This window comes from Carassius gibelio, chromosome A2 (genome assembly GCF_023724105.1).
Source record: "Carassius gibelio isolate Cgi1373 ecotype wild population from Czech Republic chromosome A2, carGib1.2-hapl.c, whole genome shotgun sequence".
Classification (NCBI taxonomy): Eukaryota; Metazoa; Chordata; class Actinopteri; order Cypriniformes; family Cyprinidae; genus Carassius; species Carassius gibelio.
The window spans coordinates 7,944,834-7,962,959 of record NC_068372.1 but is presented as its reverse complement, the minus strand read 5'-3'; the positions used below and the strand labels follow the sequence as shown (position 1 = coordinate 7,962,959).

At 36.1% G+C, this 18,126-nt stretch overlaps 1 protein-coding gene and 1 long non-coding RNA gene across 2 annotated transcripts; both read right to left on the bottom strand.

The window, feature by feature from the left end:
- Positions 1-26: 26 nt before the first annotated feature.
- On the bottom strand, positions 27-16,865 carry LOC127939445 (apolipophorins-like). The gene is made up of 22 exons (XM_052536122.1): positions 16,852-16,865; positions 16,532-16,697; positions 15,845-15,982; positions 15,574-15,751; positions 13,710-13,846; positions 13,525-13,628; positions 12,634-12,799; positions 12,338-12,523; positions 10,989-11,141; positions 10,725-10,869; positions 8,937-9,095; positions 8,730-8,848; positions 7,801-7,980; positions 7,569-7,724; positions 5,356-5,540; positions 5,085-5,267; positions 4,021-4,112; positions 3,742-3,911; positions 3,489-3,642; positions 3,256-3,335; positions 2,948-3,128; positions 27-190 (listed from the first exon to the last, which is right to left on the bottom strand). The coding sequence occupies exons 1-22, from the start codon at positions 16,863-16,865 to the stop codon at positions 27-29; spliced, it is 3,210 nt and encodes a 1,069-aa protein (XP_052392082.1).
- A 427-nt stretch (positions 16,866-17,292) lies between these two features.
- On the bottom strand, positions 17,293-17,912 carry LOC128026140 (uncharacterized). Its single transcript, XR_008186358.1, has 3 exons — positions 17,782-17,912; positions 17,562-17,612; positions 17,293-17,426 (listed from the first exon to the last, which is right to left on the bottom strand). It is a non-coding gene; the product is annotated as an uncharacterized LOC128026140 (long non-coding RNA).
- Positions 17,913-18,126: the final 214 nt, after the last annotated feature.

Sequence of the window (18,126 nt, the reverse complement as noted above, 5' to 3'; positions counted from 1 at the left end):
TAAAAGTGTTGCATTATTTGTAGAAATCACTTACCTTGTACACCGTACCTGACCCTGACAGCAGAGCTCCACTCTGAGCCCCTTTGCTTCAGTAACCCAAGAGCTCTGATGCTGACAGCACTAGGCAAAAGAAACCCGGCATCTATAGAATAAAGTCTCTGGCTATCATCCAGACTTTTCTCAAGCTGCACTGTGAAGTGAAACAGAACATAAAGAGATGACCGCAAATCACATCACAGTAAATTAAGTTCCAGAGAAATAACAATTAGCACAACTTTACAGTTCTGGAAATAAAAAAACCCATTCTCTTTGTCTAAAGAGACAATGAGTTTTAAGATGAAAAACTTGTTATCAACCAGAACCTCCATTTTCAAGCAATTATTTTTTTTTATTTTTTTTTTTATTTTTTTGTAGGAAACAAACTTTCAACTTCTTTTTTTAATTTTTATTATGTTGAATAGTGAAACTGAAGCCAACTAAAATATAGTCACAATACAAATCTTGAAAAACTTTTTTTTTTTTTTTTTTTTTGGTACTGTATGTGATGAAAGTATAGATTTTATTTTAACTCAGCATCATCAAATGTCTTTTTTTTTTCAAGATGCGGGGATGTGTAATCACTTAATAAATATCAGTAATTTTATGTTGTACTGGACAACTGAGCAATATCACACAAGTAGCAGTGCTTGGAGGTGAGATGTCCGTGGATAAAAACATGAATGCAGAGCCGCTTTATAATAGCAAATTAAGTTTTGGTTTTGATTAAATGAGACACTGACATTGTTGTCATGTTTAATACTGGTGCTTGCTTTTAAGCTATATATCAAATAAAGTACCATGTAAATACACAAGATGTGACGGGTGTGCTAAATTGCAGAGCTTGCGCAATACCCATATCGCTATGAACAAATGCTTTTTTTTTTTTTTTTTAAATGCTCGGTGTTTTCTCTATTTTTGTTGTGTTTATTTTGTTACATATTATTTTAAACGATGCTTTCATCAGAGTGGCCAGAGTCAGGATGTTCGTTAACATTATGAAAGTGAAAGTGACATGACATACGGCCAAGTATGGTGACCCATACTCAGAATTCGTGCTCTGCTTTTAACCCATCCAAGGTGCACACACACAGTAGTGAACACACACACACACTGTGAACACACACCCAGAGCAGTGGGCAGCCATTTATGCTGTGGCGCCTGGGGAGCAGTTGGGGGTTTGATGCCTTGCTCAAGGGCACCTATGTCGTGGTATTGAAGGTGGAGAGCGCCCTGCACGTGCACTCCCCCCATCTACAATTCCTGCCAGCCCGAGACTCGAACTCACAATCCTTCGATTGCGATTCCGACTTTTTTTTAACCATTATGCTATGACTTTTATACTGCTGCTCAAATATTTCAAATTTTGTTTTACCCCCAAATGAAGAATGAAAAAGAACTAACTTAACACAAACTAAACTTGGTCTAATTAGATTCAATGATCTATGCTAAGCTAAGCTAAAATTGCTAGTGCCAGACCCGGAGATCTGCTGAATGGAAAAAGGTAAAGGTAAAAATCAACTGTTTAACTCTAGGGAGCTGGAAAATGAGCCTATTTAAAAAAGTGGAGTAGTTCTTTAATAGTGGAATAATGTAACTAAATCCACCTTATCAAACACACACGCAGTTTAACAATCCTAAATACTATTACTGTATAATTACTACTATTAATTATGTAAAATATTTTTATCGAATAATAGTATTTAATGAACAACAGCCATCATAAAAGTTGCTAGGCATTTTAAGCCAAAGGTACAAAGGCAGCACTGAATGGCCGCTGATGGCCTAGAGCTCACATCTTCGAAAACTTACTTTTTCAATAAATGTTATCTTTATTAAGAAACCACTATTTGAATTTTAAACAACTACATTCTCACCTAAAAACTCTTAAAACTACATTCCATGAGACAAAAACAATATTATTTATAATTTTTTTTGTGGAATTACTTGCTATGAAAAATCCTGCAAACGATTAAACGGTTGGAGTTCTACTATCCCTAGAATATCATACAGAAGGAAAAAAGCTCTCATCCAATCACATGTGAGGACCAGAAAGAACTGTTGAATAAATTAAATTATGTCATTTACAATGCATTGTAGGATGAATAGCTCAGATCATATGCTTTATTCCTTCAAATGTAAAGTTTGTAATGCAGTGAATCATCTAAGAGCTAGTTGGTTTGGTTTACATCTAATAACACTACACTGACGAATCATTTGAAATCCCTAATGAATGAAAACTGGAGCCTGTCCTTCAACAAAAAACGACCATATAGGTAGTTTGTGCAAGCACCTTATTACGACCTATATTTATGTTTTAAAGTTAAGCGCCCGCTAGCGGGCCTAAAAATAATGTATATTATATAGTATCGCGTTGCGTCTGTCGTCATGAAATGACGTATAACGTCATTACCAATCAAAATGCACGTTCATTTAAATGAAATGTGTGGGTTTTTTACACCGATCTCACAGTATTTCCTACATATTTTAGTAGGTGGCTTATTCGTTTCGAATGACCACACCTAACCCCACCCCTAAACCTAACCCTCACAGAAATCATGCTAAGTTATGATTTATTGAGCATATACATTTTCGTGCACGTCCATTCCCTGGGATCGAACCCATGATAGCATGATTACATATCAAGGTATAACACAATAATCTACCAACTTAGCTACACAAAATGCAAATCAGAGTGCAAAAAAAAAAAAAAGAGTACAAAACATCAGTATGAAAATGACCTTTTGCTGATAGGAGCGCAATTGTAGTATACGCTTTGATGGATCGTATTTCAAAGATTTGGACAAACGACCTATACGAGCGTATTGGTTGGAGGACAGGTTGGAAAAATTGAGAAAGTGAATGAAAAAAATACTTATGGAACCATTAAAATGTATTAGCAAATTCTTGCCTGAGAGCGATGTGTCCTTATTGAAGACATTTTTAAGTAAGGCCTGTATTATGAACTTCCTGCTGCGAGCATGTGTGGTGTTGACTGAGAGGGAGAATGGATGCCCATCTGCTACTACTTTGGCATCAAGATGAAAGTGGGCTCTCGTCTCTGAAGCAAGATTCACTGTCTCCAGTAGTCCCTTGGGCAAAATTGTGAAAGATTTAATGAACCACGTTCTTGATTAAGACAAGTTTCTTGAATAAATCAGCATAACAGCTTTTAATGAGACTCTGAAATTGATAAAAGCAAACATTCTTCTCACTTACCTTGATAAAATAATGGTGGATGTTGTCTATCAGTAGTTCGATTCTGCCTGAATGTTGATTGTTTAATTCTTCAAGCTGTGCTGTGACAAAAAAATATGGGAAAATATCCTAAACATTCAAAGAAGCAATTTGATAAAATAAATGTTATGTTAAGTACAGTTGTTTTGTGTGCTAGTTTGAAAACAGCCTTGAAATATTCATTGGGAAATCCATTTTTGAAGTGTTTTTGAAACCTTGAATGTGAATGGTTTTTAGAGGATGTGTTATTTTCAGAATCAGTCTTTTTGGACTGAGATTGACATCCAGGGACACATCTCTGGGGATAGTGGATTGTGGTGTGCCAAGAAAGAGAAGCAGAGTGGCTTCCAGTGGCATCCAGGAATTACGCTGTCAAAGATGGACAAGAAACACAGAAAGAACAATTTAATGAGGAGTTTATTTTGACCTTTTTAACTTGAATGGACAGATGTCAGATGTCTTCCCTACCTGGGGTACCAAGGTATAGGCTGCCTCCAAGAGGTACTGGTTGAGACCTTTGTCTAGTTTTTGGAGTCTGAGAGTAAAAAGAATGGGGTCTAGCGGTGGGAAGCCTTTTCCCATCAGTGTCAAAGGATAAATGACATCAGAGCACAACTGCCATCCAACCATCTTAGACCCTGCAAAATAACCATTCAAATACGCCTATACACAAAATACACCAATATTTCTTTCCTCAAAGAAACATTTTAAGAAACATAGAACTTTTGTTGTTTTAAATTCACTCACATGCTTTAGGAGTGCAAGTGTTCGTCTCCTTGAGATTTCTTGTAGCTATGAGCTCCTCTTTACTTTCCCCACTCACACGGTACATTCTGGAGCTGTTTCGGGTAGACGATAAAACAACTGTTTATAGGTCAGAGACAAATAAAAGTCTCTACAATTAAGAAAACGAAAACTCTTTAAGAATATGATTTTTTCATATATTAAATTTGCTTTCATGTGGTTTTGAAAAGCTTTTAAGAATACAATTTAATCACACTAAAATGTTCTGTGGTGCAACCATCATGTAAGTAATAACATGTTGTTACACATTAAATACATGTACTGTAACTGTACACATCTTGGTAGCACTTTATTTTACAGTCCTGTTCGTCATGTACATACCATGTACTTATTATAGTAATTACAATAACTATGTAATAACTAGGTACTAACCCTGAACCTACCCCTAAACATAACCCTACCCCATGTAGTTACCTTGTGTTACCAGAACTTTCTTAGATAAATACATTGTAAGTACACTATAAGTACATGTTAGTACACGTACTGTAAAATAAAGTGCAACCCACATCTTAATCCTTTTTTTTTTAAGAAAACAAAAATTTTTCATGTTCTTAAATTTATAAGTAGATCCAAGTTTTAAGGGAGTCGCACCAAATGCAAAATGACATTTTACAAACCAAACTAACCTTGTTTTGTCATAAAAAAAGTAAAAACTTGCCATAACATTCGTTAGAGTCTTCTCTATGATATAATATCCTGTTTCTGAGTTGTAGTCACACCACATGAGGGTTTGAATACAAACGTTTTTCAAATTGCAATAAACATCAGTTTTGTTGAAATATGCATGTCAGATCAATTAATCATGATTAATCATGAGTTGACAGCATTAGTATATATATATATATATATATATATATATATATATATATATATATATATATATATATATATATATATATTATTTTTTATATTATATATATATATATATATATATATATATATATATATATATATATATATATATATATATATATATATTCAAAAGAATATGTACTAAATGTTCATACCTGAAGGTCAGTACATCCATGACATCTTCTGGAGTATTGAGAACCACCTTCAGGCTCTGTCCATGGTGCAGATATACAGCTCCATCCAAACTGGTGGAGGTTTTGAGTTGAGTGACCCACTCTAATCCCACACGACCAAATGCTCCATCCACTCCAGCCCTCACGGAGACAGCAACCAGTGCACTGTGCAAAAGGACAAACAGGAGATGACTGGCCATCATAACTTCAACCTGACAGCACACTGCCATTTTCCAAACTTCATGAAACATACTTTGGTTTGACATAGCCCGCCAGTGAGAAATGGGACCAATTCTTAAAGTTAGCAATGCCTTTAATTCGGACGGAGAACAGAGTGGACATGTTGATGCTTAGCCTCATGGGTAATCCAGAGAGAGATGGCAAAACCAGTTCCTCTGCCAGAACGATAGGCCTGTGACTGATTTTAACCTCTTGACCCTGGGAAAAGGAAGGAACTTTAAAATATTACAGTATTTACAACAAGATATACTACAGACATACTGATATTATTCAGGATTTATTACAAGTTAACCTCATTCAACATCATTTAAGGCATAATGTTATTCACCACATTATACCACACTATCTCTTATGAACATCCAGGTTTATTAATTTAAATAAAAGCAGAAATGTGAAGTTTATCATTTTATGAAAGCACTTACATTGAGATTTATACATATTCTGAAAGTAATAAGCTTTCCATTGATGTATGGTTTATTAGGATTGGACAATATTTGGCCCAGATACAACTATTTGAAAACCTGTAATCTGAGGGAGAAAGAAAAAATCTAAATACTGAGAAAATCATAAAAAATAATAATAAAAAATTTTACCCATACAATGTTTTTTTGGATTTTGCTAAAAACATACCCCAGCGTCTTAAGACTGGGTTTGTAATACAGGGTCACATTTATTACTTTGTTTAAACTTGTGTTGAATATGAGTTGTAAATCATTTTTGGTCACTTAGGGGTTTTAGGTAACATATTATCATAACGCTGGAGTTATACAATTGGTTGTACTTTTACACAGGTTATTAAGTGTTTTTAAACTTAAATCATGTTTACATGCGTACTGTTCACATATTGTAGCTATAATATTGAAAAGGTAAGGGTAACACTTCATTTTTTGGGACCAATTCCACATTAGTCACTTATTATCATGTATATTACTAGCATATTGGCTGATTATTAGTACTTATAGGCACATATTAATGCCTTATTTATATTTTAGATCTTTTAATCCAACCCCAACCCCTAAACTTTCTTAGGTATGGGAGGGTGGCAGAGCTTTCTCTGTCATCTTCCTAACCATTAAGGTCCCAGTATACTTCAAACTGAAGTTTGTTTTCTTCTGGAGGCAGGGTTTAGATTAATGTAAACATGACTCACAACGCTTGTGCGTATCCCCTAAACACAACAACGATGAAATGATGGTTGAAGTGTAATGAAGTATAGGCATTCTAGGTGTGAGACGGGCACTAATGGTCAGAATATTATAGACAACAGAATAATGATTAGCAGTAGTTCAGAGTCAAGTATCATGTTTGCAATACAAAAGAACCATAACCAGTCATTTATGGGAAGTGTGAATGTCTCATAGTCATTTGGAAAACTTGTCTCGGATGTTTCTCTGCGTCGTTTTTTTGCATAATTCGGGTCTTTGACACCAAGCATCATTGCAATTTCTTTCTTGGAATTGAACGCTTTCACTGAATCTTTAAAGTCTCCCTGCAAGCGACAGTACGGGTTTGGTTATCTGTGGCATCTCATCTATTCGACTCTTCAGTGTGTTCATGTTGCTAGTGTCTAGGCCGGTGTTCTGTCGATTTGTCCTACACTGTCAGATTTTGCTACCTCCCATTAATACAGTGGGTAGTACAATCAGCTACTCCTACCCCAACCTTAAACCTACCCTTACAGTAATGCAGACACATTCAATATTGTTGTTAGGCATGAGAAAAAGGACACAATATTGATGTGCGCATGCACAGTAAACCCTGGTAGGACTCGTAAGATGAAAATGTCAGGACACTGGTGATATTGTTCTCTCTGCCTGACCTCTGTTTAATGAGAAATTAATAGAAGAAAAAAAAGCAAATCGAGTTTCAGAACACAGCCACCAATTGCGTAACCACCACGGACCAATGGGAACACAAAGGTGTTTAGGAGCCAAACAAACTCCTCCAGAAAGTTTGCTTTGCTCAGCTGTTTCGAACTGCCGAAATGAAGTTTGTTTTGAGTTTATTTCGGCAGTTTGAAACACCTGATTTTGTTCTAAATGACGTCATATCAGTTCATTCTTCAATTTCATTTGAAATATATATTGGGGCCTTTACTGAGCAGCAAATTAGGAGTTTACTGCGGCAAAAGTCATAGCTAATAGTGATAATTTGAGCTTAAATGTTGACCAGAGTATTTAACCCAGCATGTTCCTTTAAGTAACAGCTTGAGAAAGAATTTCTTACCTTTAACAACTTGACAACAACACCAGCTGTACTAAGTGACAGCTTTCTCTGATACGCATGGACATCATCACAGGTCATAAAGGTGAGGTCGTGGCCAAACATCTTCACATTCATCCAACATCGGAACCTACTATCTCTTTTCCTGTGCTCTGTGAACTTAAACACAGATATTGGTCATGCCTGATCTGGAGCCAGATAAGAGACACAAACCCCGAGTCTGAAAGATTCTCACCTTAGTCTTGATGGAAGTCAAACCTGTGGCCTGACAGCCATCACTGCCTTCTGGATCCTCGTCTCTGATTGGTCCTTTCTGTTCATGCCTCACAGAGTCTGTTTGACCCTTAGGTCTGGACTGTTCAGCCTCAAAGATTTTCTTCAGAACAGGCTCTAGGTTTTCCATTCTTAGGCTAATCTAAATAACCGATTAAAATTATTACTATCATTGAACAAAAATACATGCTGCTTCAAAACTAAAATAGCTAATTAGCTTTATGTTTTGTTTTTTGGCTAACATTAACCAATTTTTCACATGACAAGTGACTACTTATTTAACTTATGTGATGGTATATATTTTTGACTTAATATTCAATGAGAAAAATTAAATAAAGGAAAAGGCCAGATTTGAACTTTTAGTTACTGGCATTATATTGGGAAAGGCTATTATATATATATATATATATATATATACATACATACATACATACATACACACAGTATATTCCTTGTTTAAAACATAATTTATATGGTGAAAAATATAATTGCTTTAAATTATGCAAATGTGTAATTTTAAATAATATTTGGATCTTTAAATATATTTGGTCTTTTAAATTATTATAAGTTATTTTCTATTTTACCTTTTTAACACTATAAAAAAAAAATAAAAAAAAATCTGCAGACGCCTCATGGCAATATGCATGTTTCTGGGCTACAGTTTGAAAACCCTCACCTCGTTGTACTCAAAAAATGATAAAAAAAGAAAAAATTAAACAGTTTTTACATCATGATGAAAGATTATGAAGACAAACTTATATTTTCATTGGAATATTTTTCACTGATGAACATTAAGACTAGGAACAGTACAGTAAACAGTAAGTAAATAGTGTCAAATTAGATTCGTTTTGTGGAAAATACAAACAGATGTTGAACAAATTGGATTTTCACCTCCAGAAGATTGAATGCTCTGCCTAGGACGTGAACTGTTAGATTTGCCATAGCATAACGTGGAACAAAAGATTCAGGGGAGAAAACTACAGCTCCCTCGATGTTAGCAGCAGCCACTCCTGAAGCAGACATACAATCAACACATTAAAAATGAGGGAAAACCAAAGTGCTACAAGTAGAGCATTACTGCTACATTATGTGTAGTACCTGTGTCCACTGTATAGTCCATATGTGAGGAATATTTCCATGGTTCCGCTTCAAAGTCTTTACTTATGATATCGTCTGGCAGTGACTCCATCAGCTCTTTTTTCAGTGGATCTTCTGTTTTCTGGATATTGAAAAGGTGACTCCAAACAAATGACCCAACTAAAGAGATATCATAGAGATTGTATAAAAATGTGCCTCATTTTACAGTTGAAGAGTGTTAGAAATATGCAACCTCTTCCATGCAGGACATATTTGGCTCATTCTCAGGAAATGGTGCAATTTGTGCACCATGTGTGACTAACTACTGATATAGCTATAATTGTATTGCTAATTTATTAAAAAATAAATAGGTTATCTAGACAAATTTTATTTTATTTAAAATGTAAATATCATGGTTTCACCGTTAGTGCAGGCACTTAATGCGTTTATATACATTTTTGTGTCATTATATTTATATTAAGCTATTTTTAAGGCCATAGTTTTATGAACATTTTTGCATGACTTTCAAACCTCAACCCCATTTTGAAGATTTGGCATTAAACAGGTTTTCGTTTTTTTGTTTATATATAATAATATATATATAATAATGTGCCATTTATTGGGAGACACACCAAAAAAAAGGAATTCTACCAGAATTTACCCATGAATATTTATCTATCCATATCAAAAGCATTTGAATTTCAAACTTTCTCTGAAAGTTTTGAAATAATGTAGCACATTTGAGTTCTTAAAGGGGGGGTGTAATGCTATTTCATGCATACTGAGTTTTTTACACTGGTAAAGAGTTGGATTCCCATGCTAAACATGGACAAAGTTTCAAAAATTAAGTTGTACGTTTGAAGGAGTATTTTCGTTCCCAAAATACTCCTTCCGGTTTGTCACAAGTTTCATAAAGTTTTTTTCGAGTATGGCTCTGTGTGACGTTAGATGGAGCGGAATTTCCTTATATGGGTCCTAGGGCACTAGGACCCATATAAGGGACATTTCACTGATCAGAGCGATTCACTGATCAGAGCAAGAGCGTCGCGAGAAGTCACAAAAGAAGTGTGTTTTTGGTTGCCAGGGCAAGACAACCCTGCACAAATTACCAAAAAAAAAAACAGCATTAAGGGACAAGTGGATGGAGTTTATTTTTACAGAGCATCAACGGAGTTGTGCAAGTGTTTGTGTTTGTTCCCTGCATTTCGAAGATGCTTGTTCACAAGACCCAGTTTGACGACGGGTTTGCACATCGTATATTTCTTAAGGATGATGCAATCCCAACGAAAATGGGTCACGATCATGTGTTGGAACCGCAGGCGGTGAGTAAAACTGCTTAAAATATCTCTGCCTCCTTGTTAGTGCGTCCCCTCCCATGCCGGAGACCTGGGTTCGAGCCCCGCTCGGAGCGAGTCGTTGCTGCTGCTGCTCTCATTCAGTTTCAGCCTCGGGATCTGATTCTGGATCATAAATAAACGGCTGAATCTGACTGTAAGCCATGGTTCGTTTTGGATGATGGTTTTTCCCTCACGATAATGTCACAGTTTCCACATGCTCTCAACACAAAAGCCTACTGGCGCTCGTGATTCTTTAGCTCCGCCCACACGTCACGCCTCCAGCCGGTCGTGTTTTTCCGGGAAAAATCGGTACAGACTATCTTTCTCTTATGAATGTAATAAAACTAAAGACTTTTTGGAGCTATGAAGGATGCAGTACTACTCTATAGGTACTCAAGATTAACAGGATATTGAGTGAAAACGAGCATTTCACCCCCCCTTTAATATTAAATAATATTTGATAACTCAATACCTTGACTAGACTTCTCAATGCTTAAAGCTGTTTTCACAATTGTGAAAATCTCCTGGTTTGGACAGTGCATGAGCTGCTGATATGCTGCAATTCTGACCTCCACATTCTCCTGCTGGCTTTGAAATGCCCGAGCAAGAGTTGTCCTCTGATAACATAAGAAAGAACATAATGCAAGAACATAGGACATGCCATTATAGACATCCCATCAATGTAAACGTATCAGCAGATACATGCATGTCAATGTGTTATTTCAGTGATACTGACGTCATGATGGCATGGGATTCTCCTGAATGCTCGTACAGCTGCCAGCCGAAGCTCCAGAGGCACAGACTGATTCTGCACACAGCGGTTCAGTTTGGGGAGGAGATCTGATGCAGCCGCTCCTGCGTTTTCCACTGCTTTCAACACATGCAGCAGCTGCACAAGAGGTACACAACAGTTTAATGCCATATTTAAGGTTCAGTATGAGTCAAGCTCAATTATTTGTGACATTATGTTGATTTTAATTTTTGGTTTGTTCACTTTCACTCACAAAAAATGGTCCCCATTCACTCCCACTGTTAGTTTTGCACCATAACTTTGATTTTTGAAATGGAGGAGGGATGGTTAGTGAGTGTTTTAATTAGTATTGAGCCTTGAATATTGGGTTAATTTAGTTGTTGCAGGATGCCTCCGCTCTCTGAGTTTAAGGGGTCATTGTCATCTTTCGACTGTACCCAGTGCTGGGTAATAACTGATTACATGTAATCTGGAAAATGTTGTCACAGTGTCTGGGTTGTGTTCCCTGGGGTTCCACTAGATGTCCCCCTTTCTCACAGTGTCTGTCACCTTATCACTTCCTGTTCCCTTATTTGGTCACTTTCCTCCTTGTTGTGTAATTGATTGTTCCCCACCTGTCTCCTGTTTCCTCATTATCCTTCTGTGTATTTATACCCGGTCTGTCTGAGTCTGTGTTACGGAGTCCTTGTTTAATGTTAAAGTTAATTCATGTCCATCATTCTTGCCTTGCCTTGCCTTGCCTTGCCTTGTGTTCGTGTCTTGTTTATGTTATGTTTTGGATCTTCTGGTTTTGACCCTGCCTGGCTTGTTTACCCATTTGGATTACCCTGAATAAACATCATACCCACAATTGGTTCTCTCTCCTCGTTCCTTGCATCACGAGTCGTGACAAATGTAAATTGGAAAAATTTGAAGGTTTTTTGACCTCTCGTAGGAGATTCCCAAAACAATCTTAAAAATGGCATAAAAGGTTTTTTTTTTGCTTATGTGATGCAGATATTCTCAAACTTTTTGTCAGTCAAAATATTTAATACTTGGAGTCCCTCTGAGGTTTAGAATTATTATTTCAATCATTTTACAACGCACTTGAATGTTGGTTAATGCTCATACATTTTATTATCTTATATATATATATATATATATATATATATATATATATATATATATATATTCAAATAAAAGTTGTCAAAAGAAATCAAAATATAATCCAAATGTAGTCCAGAATGCATTACCTAAAATAAATAGTCTTGATTACATTACTGACTACAATGTAATTTTTAATTAGTAACAAACAGATTATGATTTTGTAATAATCTACCCAGCACTGACTGTACCTCTGTGATCTGCAAATGATCATCCACTTCACATCCTGCATCAAGACTCTGATTCAGAACATGGACCAACTGTTGGACTTCAGAGATTTCGTTACATGGACCCTGTTCCTGTTGACAAAGACCGTGGACCAGTGAAGACATAACCAGCAGTGCTTTTGGACGAATAAGAGGTATCTGCAGCAAGGCCTAGAGGAGAAAATACCAGCAAATCCACATATTAACTTGGTCACACGCCAACTTTCAATTTTGGATTATAATTAATTTCAATTTAGTCACTGAACAACTCAAAAACATACACTAAGGTGGCTAATCATGGATGAAGTAGGATGGGAAGCAAAACTGATAGTTTTGAGGAGAGGTAGGATTTGTTCCTGGTCCACTTCTTTGTTGATTATGAGGTCTGTAGTGACAAGGATGCAATCCTCAGTTCCACAGGCTGACAGAGTATCTAGAAGGGGCTGCCTGCCATGACACCAAAATCAACATTACCATCAGGAAATTTTTTTTATAAATTGTAATTGCTGTATAATTGAATTTAATAAAAATGTCAATGATTATGATTGTTATGATTCTCTCACAAATGTATTGCGTTCCACTGCAAAACATTGCATTCTCTCAAAAACATTTGCGCTCCTTGAGAAACTTTGCATTCCCTTGAAAAGTTTTGTGTTCTCTTGCAAAACATTTTTAGTCCGCCAAGAAACGATGAGTTCGCTCACAATGCACTGAATATGTTTTTCCTCCCCCTTTATATTATTTCCATAGCAAACGTTTCTTAGGTGACTGCAAAACTATTGCAAGTGAGCAAAAAAACATTTAAATATTAATTTTCCCTCCCATCTTATAAAAAAAAAATTAATAATAATAAATTATATTTGCTTTTATAATAATTAATTTTTCGCATTCCCTTCTGAATTTCTGTTGGATTTAATTCTTTAATATAAATAAAATAAAATGGGTCACAGTATTACTGTATTGCATAAATTACAATGTGCATACATTCACAATGTAAAAAAGTCACAAAGCAAAAATAAATGAGATGATTTTTAGTTTTCTGTTGTTTTGTTTTTAGCAGTATGTAACTTGGATTTATTACAGCATGACGTATATGACACATATATCATCAATAGACATCTTCCAGCATTACACTATTTACAATGTATGCAATTAAGTGATGAAGGACCAACCAGTCGTCTCGACATTTGAAGGAGGCCTCATGCCACAAGTCTCTCAACTGATGGGCCGACAAGGTTCTCAACTGGAGCACCAGATTCAGGAGAAGCTCTGATTGCTAAGAGCGATGAAGAAAAGTGAGAGAAACTTAGCATCTTGAATGAAAGAATCACTGTAATACTGTGAGCTGGCGCCTGACCTGTTGCTGATTTGCGAGGTGAGCACACAACCTCCTCATTGTATTGGAAACCTCTTGAACTGATGGTCCACCATGCCTGCCTGAGATCTGGCCTTCAGCCTCAAACACAATACTGGTCAAGTAACCAGTGTTCTGCACTGAAATGACAGAGAAGATGATTACACTTTACATATAAGTTTTATATAATTTTACATTTAAATGCTAGTGTAATTTTATAAAAAGGGTAGTTTAAAATAAAGTATCCAGTTTTCACACTTAATCTAAATAAATGTAAAGAGAGGCTACCAAATTACCCTATTTTCCGGACTATAAGTGGCACTTCTTTTCATAGTTTGGCTGGTCTTGCGACTTATAGTCAGGTGCGACTTATTTATCAAAATTAGTTTGACATGAACCAAGAGAAATGAACCAAGAGAAAACATTACCGTCTACAGCCACGAGAGGGCGCTCTATGCTGCTCACTGCCAGGCGGCAAGGAAGTCGACCGGAAGTTGAAGTCGCCCGGGTGCCGCCATCTTGTAGCAGAACTTCACTTGCGTTAGCATCCCATTGACATCCCATTCATTTTGGCGTCACTTTGAAAGCGAATAACTTTACATCTGAGGCATTTAAAGACTCAATTTATATAAATGGCTCCATTACCTTCTATGTTACATTATGGCCCCATAGAAACAGTTATTGTAAAAATAGGCTAACGATTGCGTCATAACCACTCAACTCTCTGTCGCACAGTAGAGAAATTACCGTACAGACAGGAGGAGAAGCTAGCAGGCAATTAACTTAATATGGCGTACTGGTGTTACATTTTAAAATACTATACAAAATAATGAATCAGAATACTTAGTCCTGCCAAAGAACTCCCCGCTCAAGCTCGGCAGTTTGCACGCTCGGCAGTTTGCACGCACAGCTACTAGAACATTTACATCTTTCAGACAGGTTGCTAACGTCATCAAGCTTAGAGTCGAAACGGAAGTGCTTAAAAACGCTAAAAATGGGCTTCACTTGTCTCAATTGAGTTCCAGTGGGGTCGCTGTGTCCATTGCTTTTACTGTCTATGCTCACTGCTCCTGTAGCCTACCACTGAGCAGCATAGAGCGCCCTCTCGTGGCTGTAGACGGTAATGTTTTCTCTTGGTTCTTGGTTCTTGGTTCTAAATAAATGTGACTTATAGTCCAGTGCGACTTATATATGTTTTTTTCCTCGTCATGACGTATTTTTGGGCTGATGCGAAAAATACCGAAAAATACGGTAAATAAATCTAAATGAATCAAAAAGCTATCTAAAATTGTTGCATAGCGGGTGAATGCACAAATTACTTTAGCAAAATACTGCTCATTATTTTCATAAAATAATAGAGCCATATAGACTTTTTTGATTTGGGTCTGTATGTATTCACCAGATAATCTATTCAGATATTACACACCAACAAAATCATCATTTCAGAAAATAAATAAATAAATAAATAAATAAATAACTCTCATATTAAGCACATAATCTTTAGATTCCCAAATGGAGATCCACTGCACATTATTATAGATTCAGATTGATGATTTGTGAAATTAATCATTTAGATTTCTGTTTGAGGGAGTTTGAAAGATTCCCATGAAACGAATGATCAAAAGTGTTGGCTAAAATGATACCAAACCACATTATCTTATATTTCTTGCAGACTTTTTCCACAGTTGGAAAATTCTATTACATTTGATACACAAAAGGATCAAGAGAAGTGTATCTGGGTAAAATGTTTAATTTTTTTGTTAAAATGTAGTCAACATAAATATTTATACTCAAAATAAGTAGAAATATAGCATTAAAAGAGTGACATGATCATACTGGATCGACAACATCAAAAACTTAGTCTTACCCAAATCTGATGGAATCACTTCAAGGGTTCTCAGGAGAGTTAGGCTTAAAATGGTTTTAGTTTCTGTTACTTCTAAGAGGCCTGGCAGGGGAACCAGTGACACTGTTTCTGTACAGTTGACCTTCTTCAGCATTGTTCCATCATTGAGCTGGATGCATGTGAGCCCGGCACTCACAGTCTAATCAAAATAAAAAGCAACTCAAACTGAAGACAATTCACATTGGGTCAGTTGTGTGAATGTTGGGTGTACAATGGAAAAAGTGGTGCCCACCATGCCATCCTTCAGGGGAACAGAGTGCTTCCAAAACTGATCGATTCTGTCACTGAGGCACTGCTGGAGGTTTCTGCTCTTCACCAGCGATGGTCCCCTCTGCTCATAAGAGCTCATACATGTCCCATACACATCAGTCTGTAGAGAAATCATTATCCGATGTCAGCTTGATTTTTAATGTTTGTCAAAAGTCTCTTATGCTCACCAAGGCTACATTATTTGATCAAAAATACAGTAGTAATACTGTAAAATATTTGTACAATTGAAAAGAACGGTTTCTATTGTAATATACTCTAAAATTGTATTTATTCCTGTGCACTCCAGTTCTTTAGTTATGTTATGTTTATAGTTATGCTGCTTAATATTTTTGTGGAATTTTAATTGAATATTTTTGTATTTTTAGAATTCTTTGATTAAAGTTTATTTGAAATAGAATTATTTTGTAACATTATAAATGTCACTTCTGATTACCTTAATGCATTCTTGCTGCATTAATTAATTACTTTAAAATGACCCTTAACTTTTGAATGGTAGCGTTTATTGCATTGTTTTATTAAAATTACCATGTAAACTTGTTACAAATTTACAAACTCAGTGCTTCAAGTATATTTCAAAATTGAGCATATATATATTTTTTTTTTATAAAAGTGGGCCTGTACAAACAGAGTGAGTTACAGTCCCTCTCACCTCTCTGATTGTCTCCCTGGCTCGTCCCGAGTGCGAGGTCTGGAACATGCTCAGAATGGACCTCTTGATGTTGAGGGTCCACACCTGCTCAGCCTCCTGTGGGCAGAGCTTTGTGACCTTTCCCCCCTCGAGCCAGAACCGCAGGGGGTTCTTCTCCAATGACTCTCTGAGAAATCAAAACACCAGATGGACCTTCAACCTCTTAACACTCATCACAGACTAACTCTCCACAGCAGCAATAGAGTGATTTTAGTGATGTGGCATCAACTGAAGCATTATGTTATTTAAAATGTTTGTACCTACATGTTTAATTTTCACACTTTGAACCAGACATAAGATTACATGACTATGCAGTTAGTTTGTATTAATTGGATGCAAACACAGAAAATGCTAGAGGAGTGTAACACATCAAAAAGAAACTTTAATTACCTTATGTTCTTCAAGCGTAGCACCGAATTCTCTCTTTTCGATGAGCTATGCTTTATTTGTATGTTCCTTAGCTACATGCAAATTAATATAACAAATATGGAATAAATGAAACATGATTGCAAAAAAAAAAAAAAAATTATATTTAAATATAAATACTGGCTATTGAAATTGAATCAAATGCCTCATTTTTTGTCTCAGTGGTGTAATTATATTATGTTTGCTATGAACATTTTTGCATTGTAAAGGAAGAAGAGCTATATCAATATGGATGACTACAATTATTACATATATAGAATGACTGACAGAACATAACATACCTTTAATATAATTTCTGGACATCCTGGTCTGACATCAATATCAACAACACAGTCCAAAGCTAACTGGCTGCCTCCTGATGAAGGACCTTTCCAAGCACTGTTTATGGTTGTACTGTATCTATATGTGTGCCTTTGCCCTTTCTGCACAGCTGCAAACATAAGTCAGATATACTGTAATTATATGTGCTGAGTCAAGAAGTGAGCTAAATTGGAGAAAACCTCTATTTGGATGATTGGATGAATAGCAAATAATTAAATAAATAATAACATGTATATACTCTTACCAGGGCAAGTAGACCCGCAAAGTTGATCTTGGTGCAGTTTGTGGCAGTCAGCTTGTCAAAGAAAACATTAACAAGTTAAAAACAGTCATTAACTACAAGTACTAACACTCACACAAAACTTTGTGGCAAAACAAACATTTATTCATAAAATATTTAGAATTCTATATGTTCTCCTAATAATCAAGGGGGGATATTAAAGAATATGATTTTAAACACTTACCACTGAAAAAGATGAGCAACATTATTAGACAGAGATCTTGGAGCACTAGACAGACTGGAGACATAGCCATAAGTGATTGCATTTAAAGTAATGCCCTGCACTTCATAGGAGAGACCATTACCAAGCATAAGCACATAAGTGAATGGATAGATGTTGAGTTAAGCCTTTGTAAAAACCCACTGGACACTCAGACACCAATCAGAGGACAGATGCCCACCAGGGGACCATCCAGCTAACAAAATCTTGCAGCATACCGATGGACATCTTGAACTGAGCCTCTGCCTTCTCATAACATGCTCATTGCAATACATTTCTAGGGGCTTTGTTAATGTAATTTGTTTCATA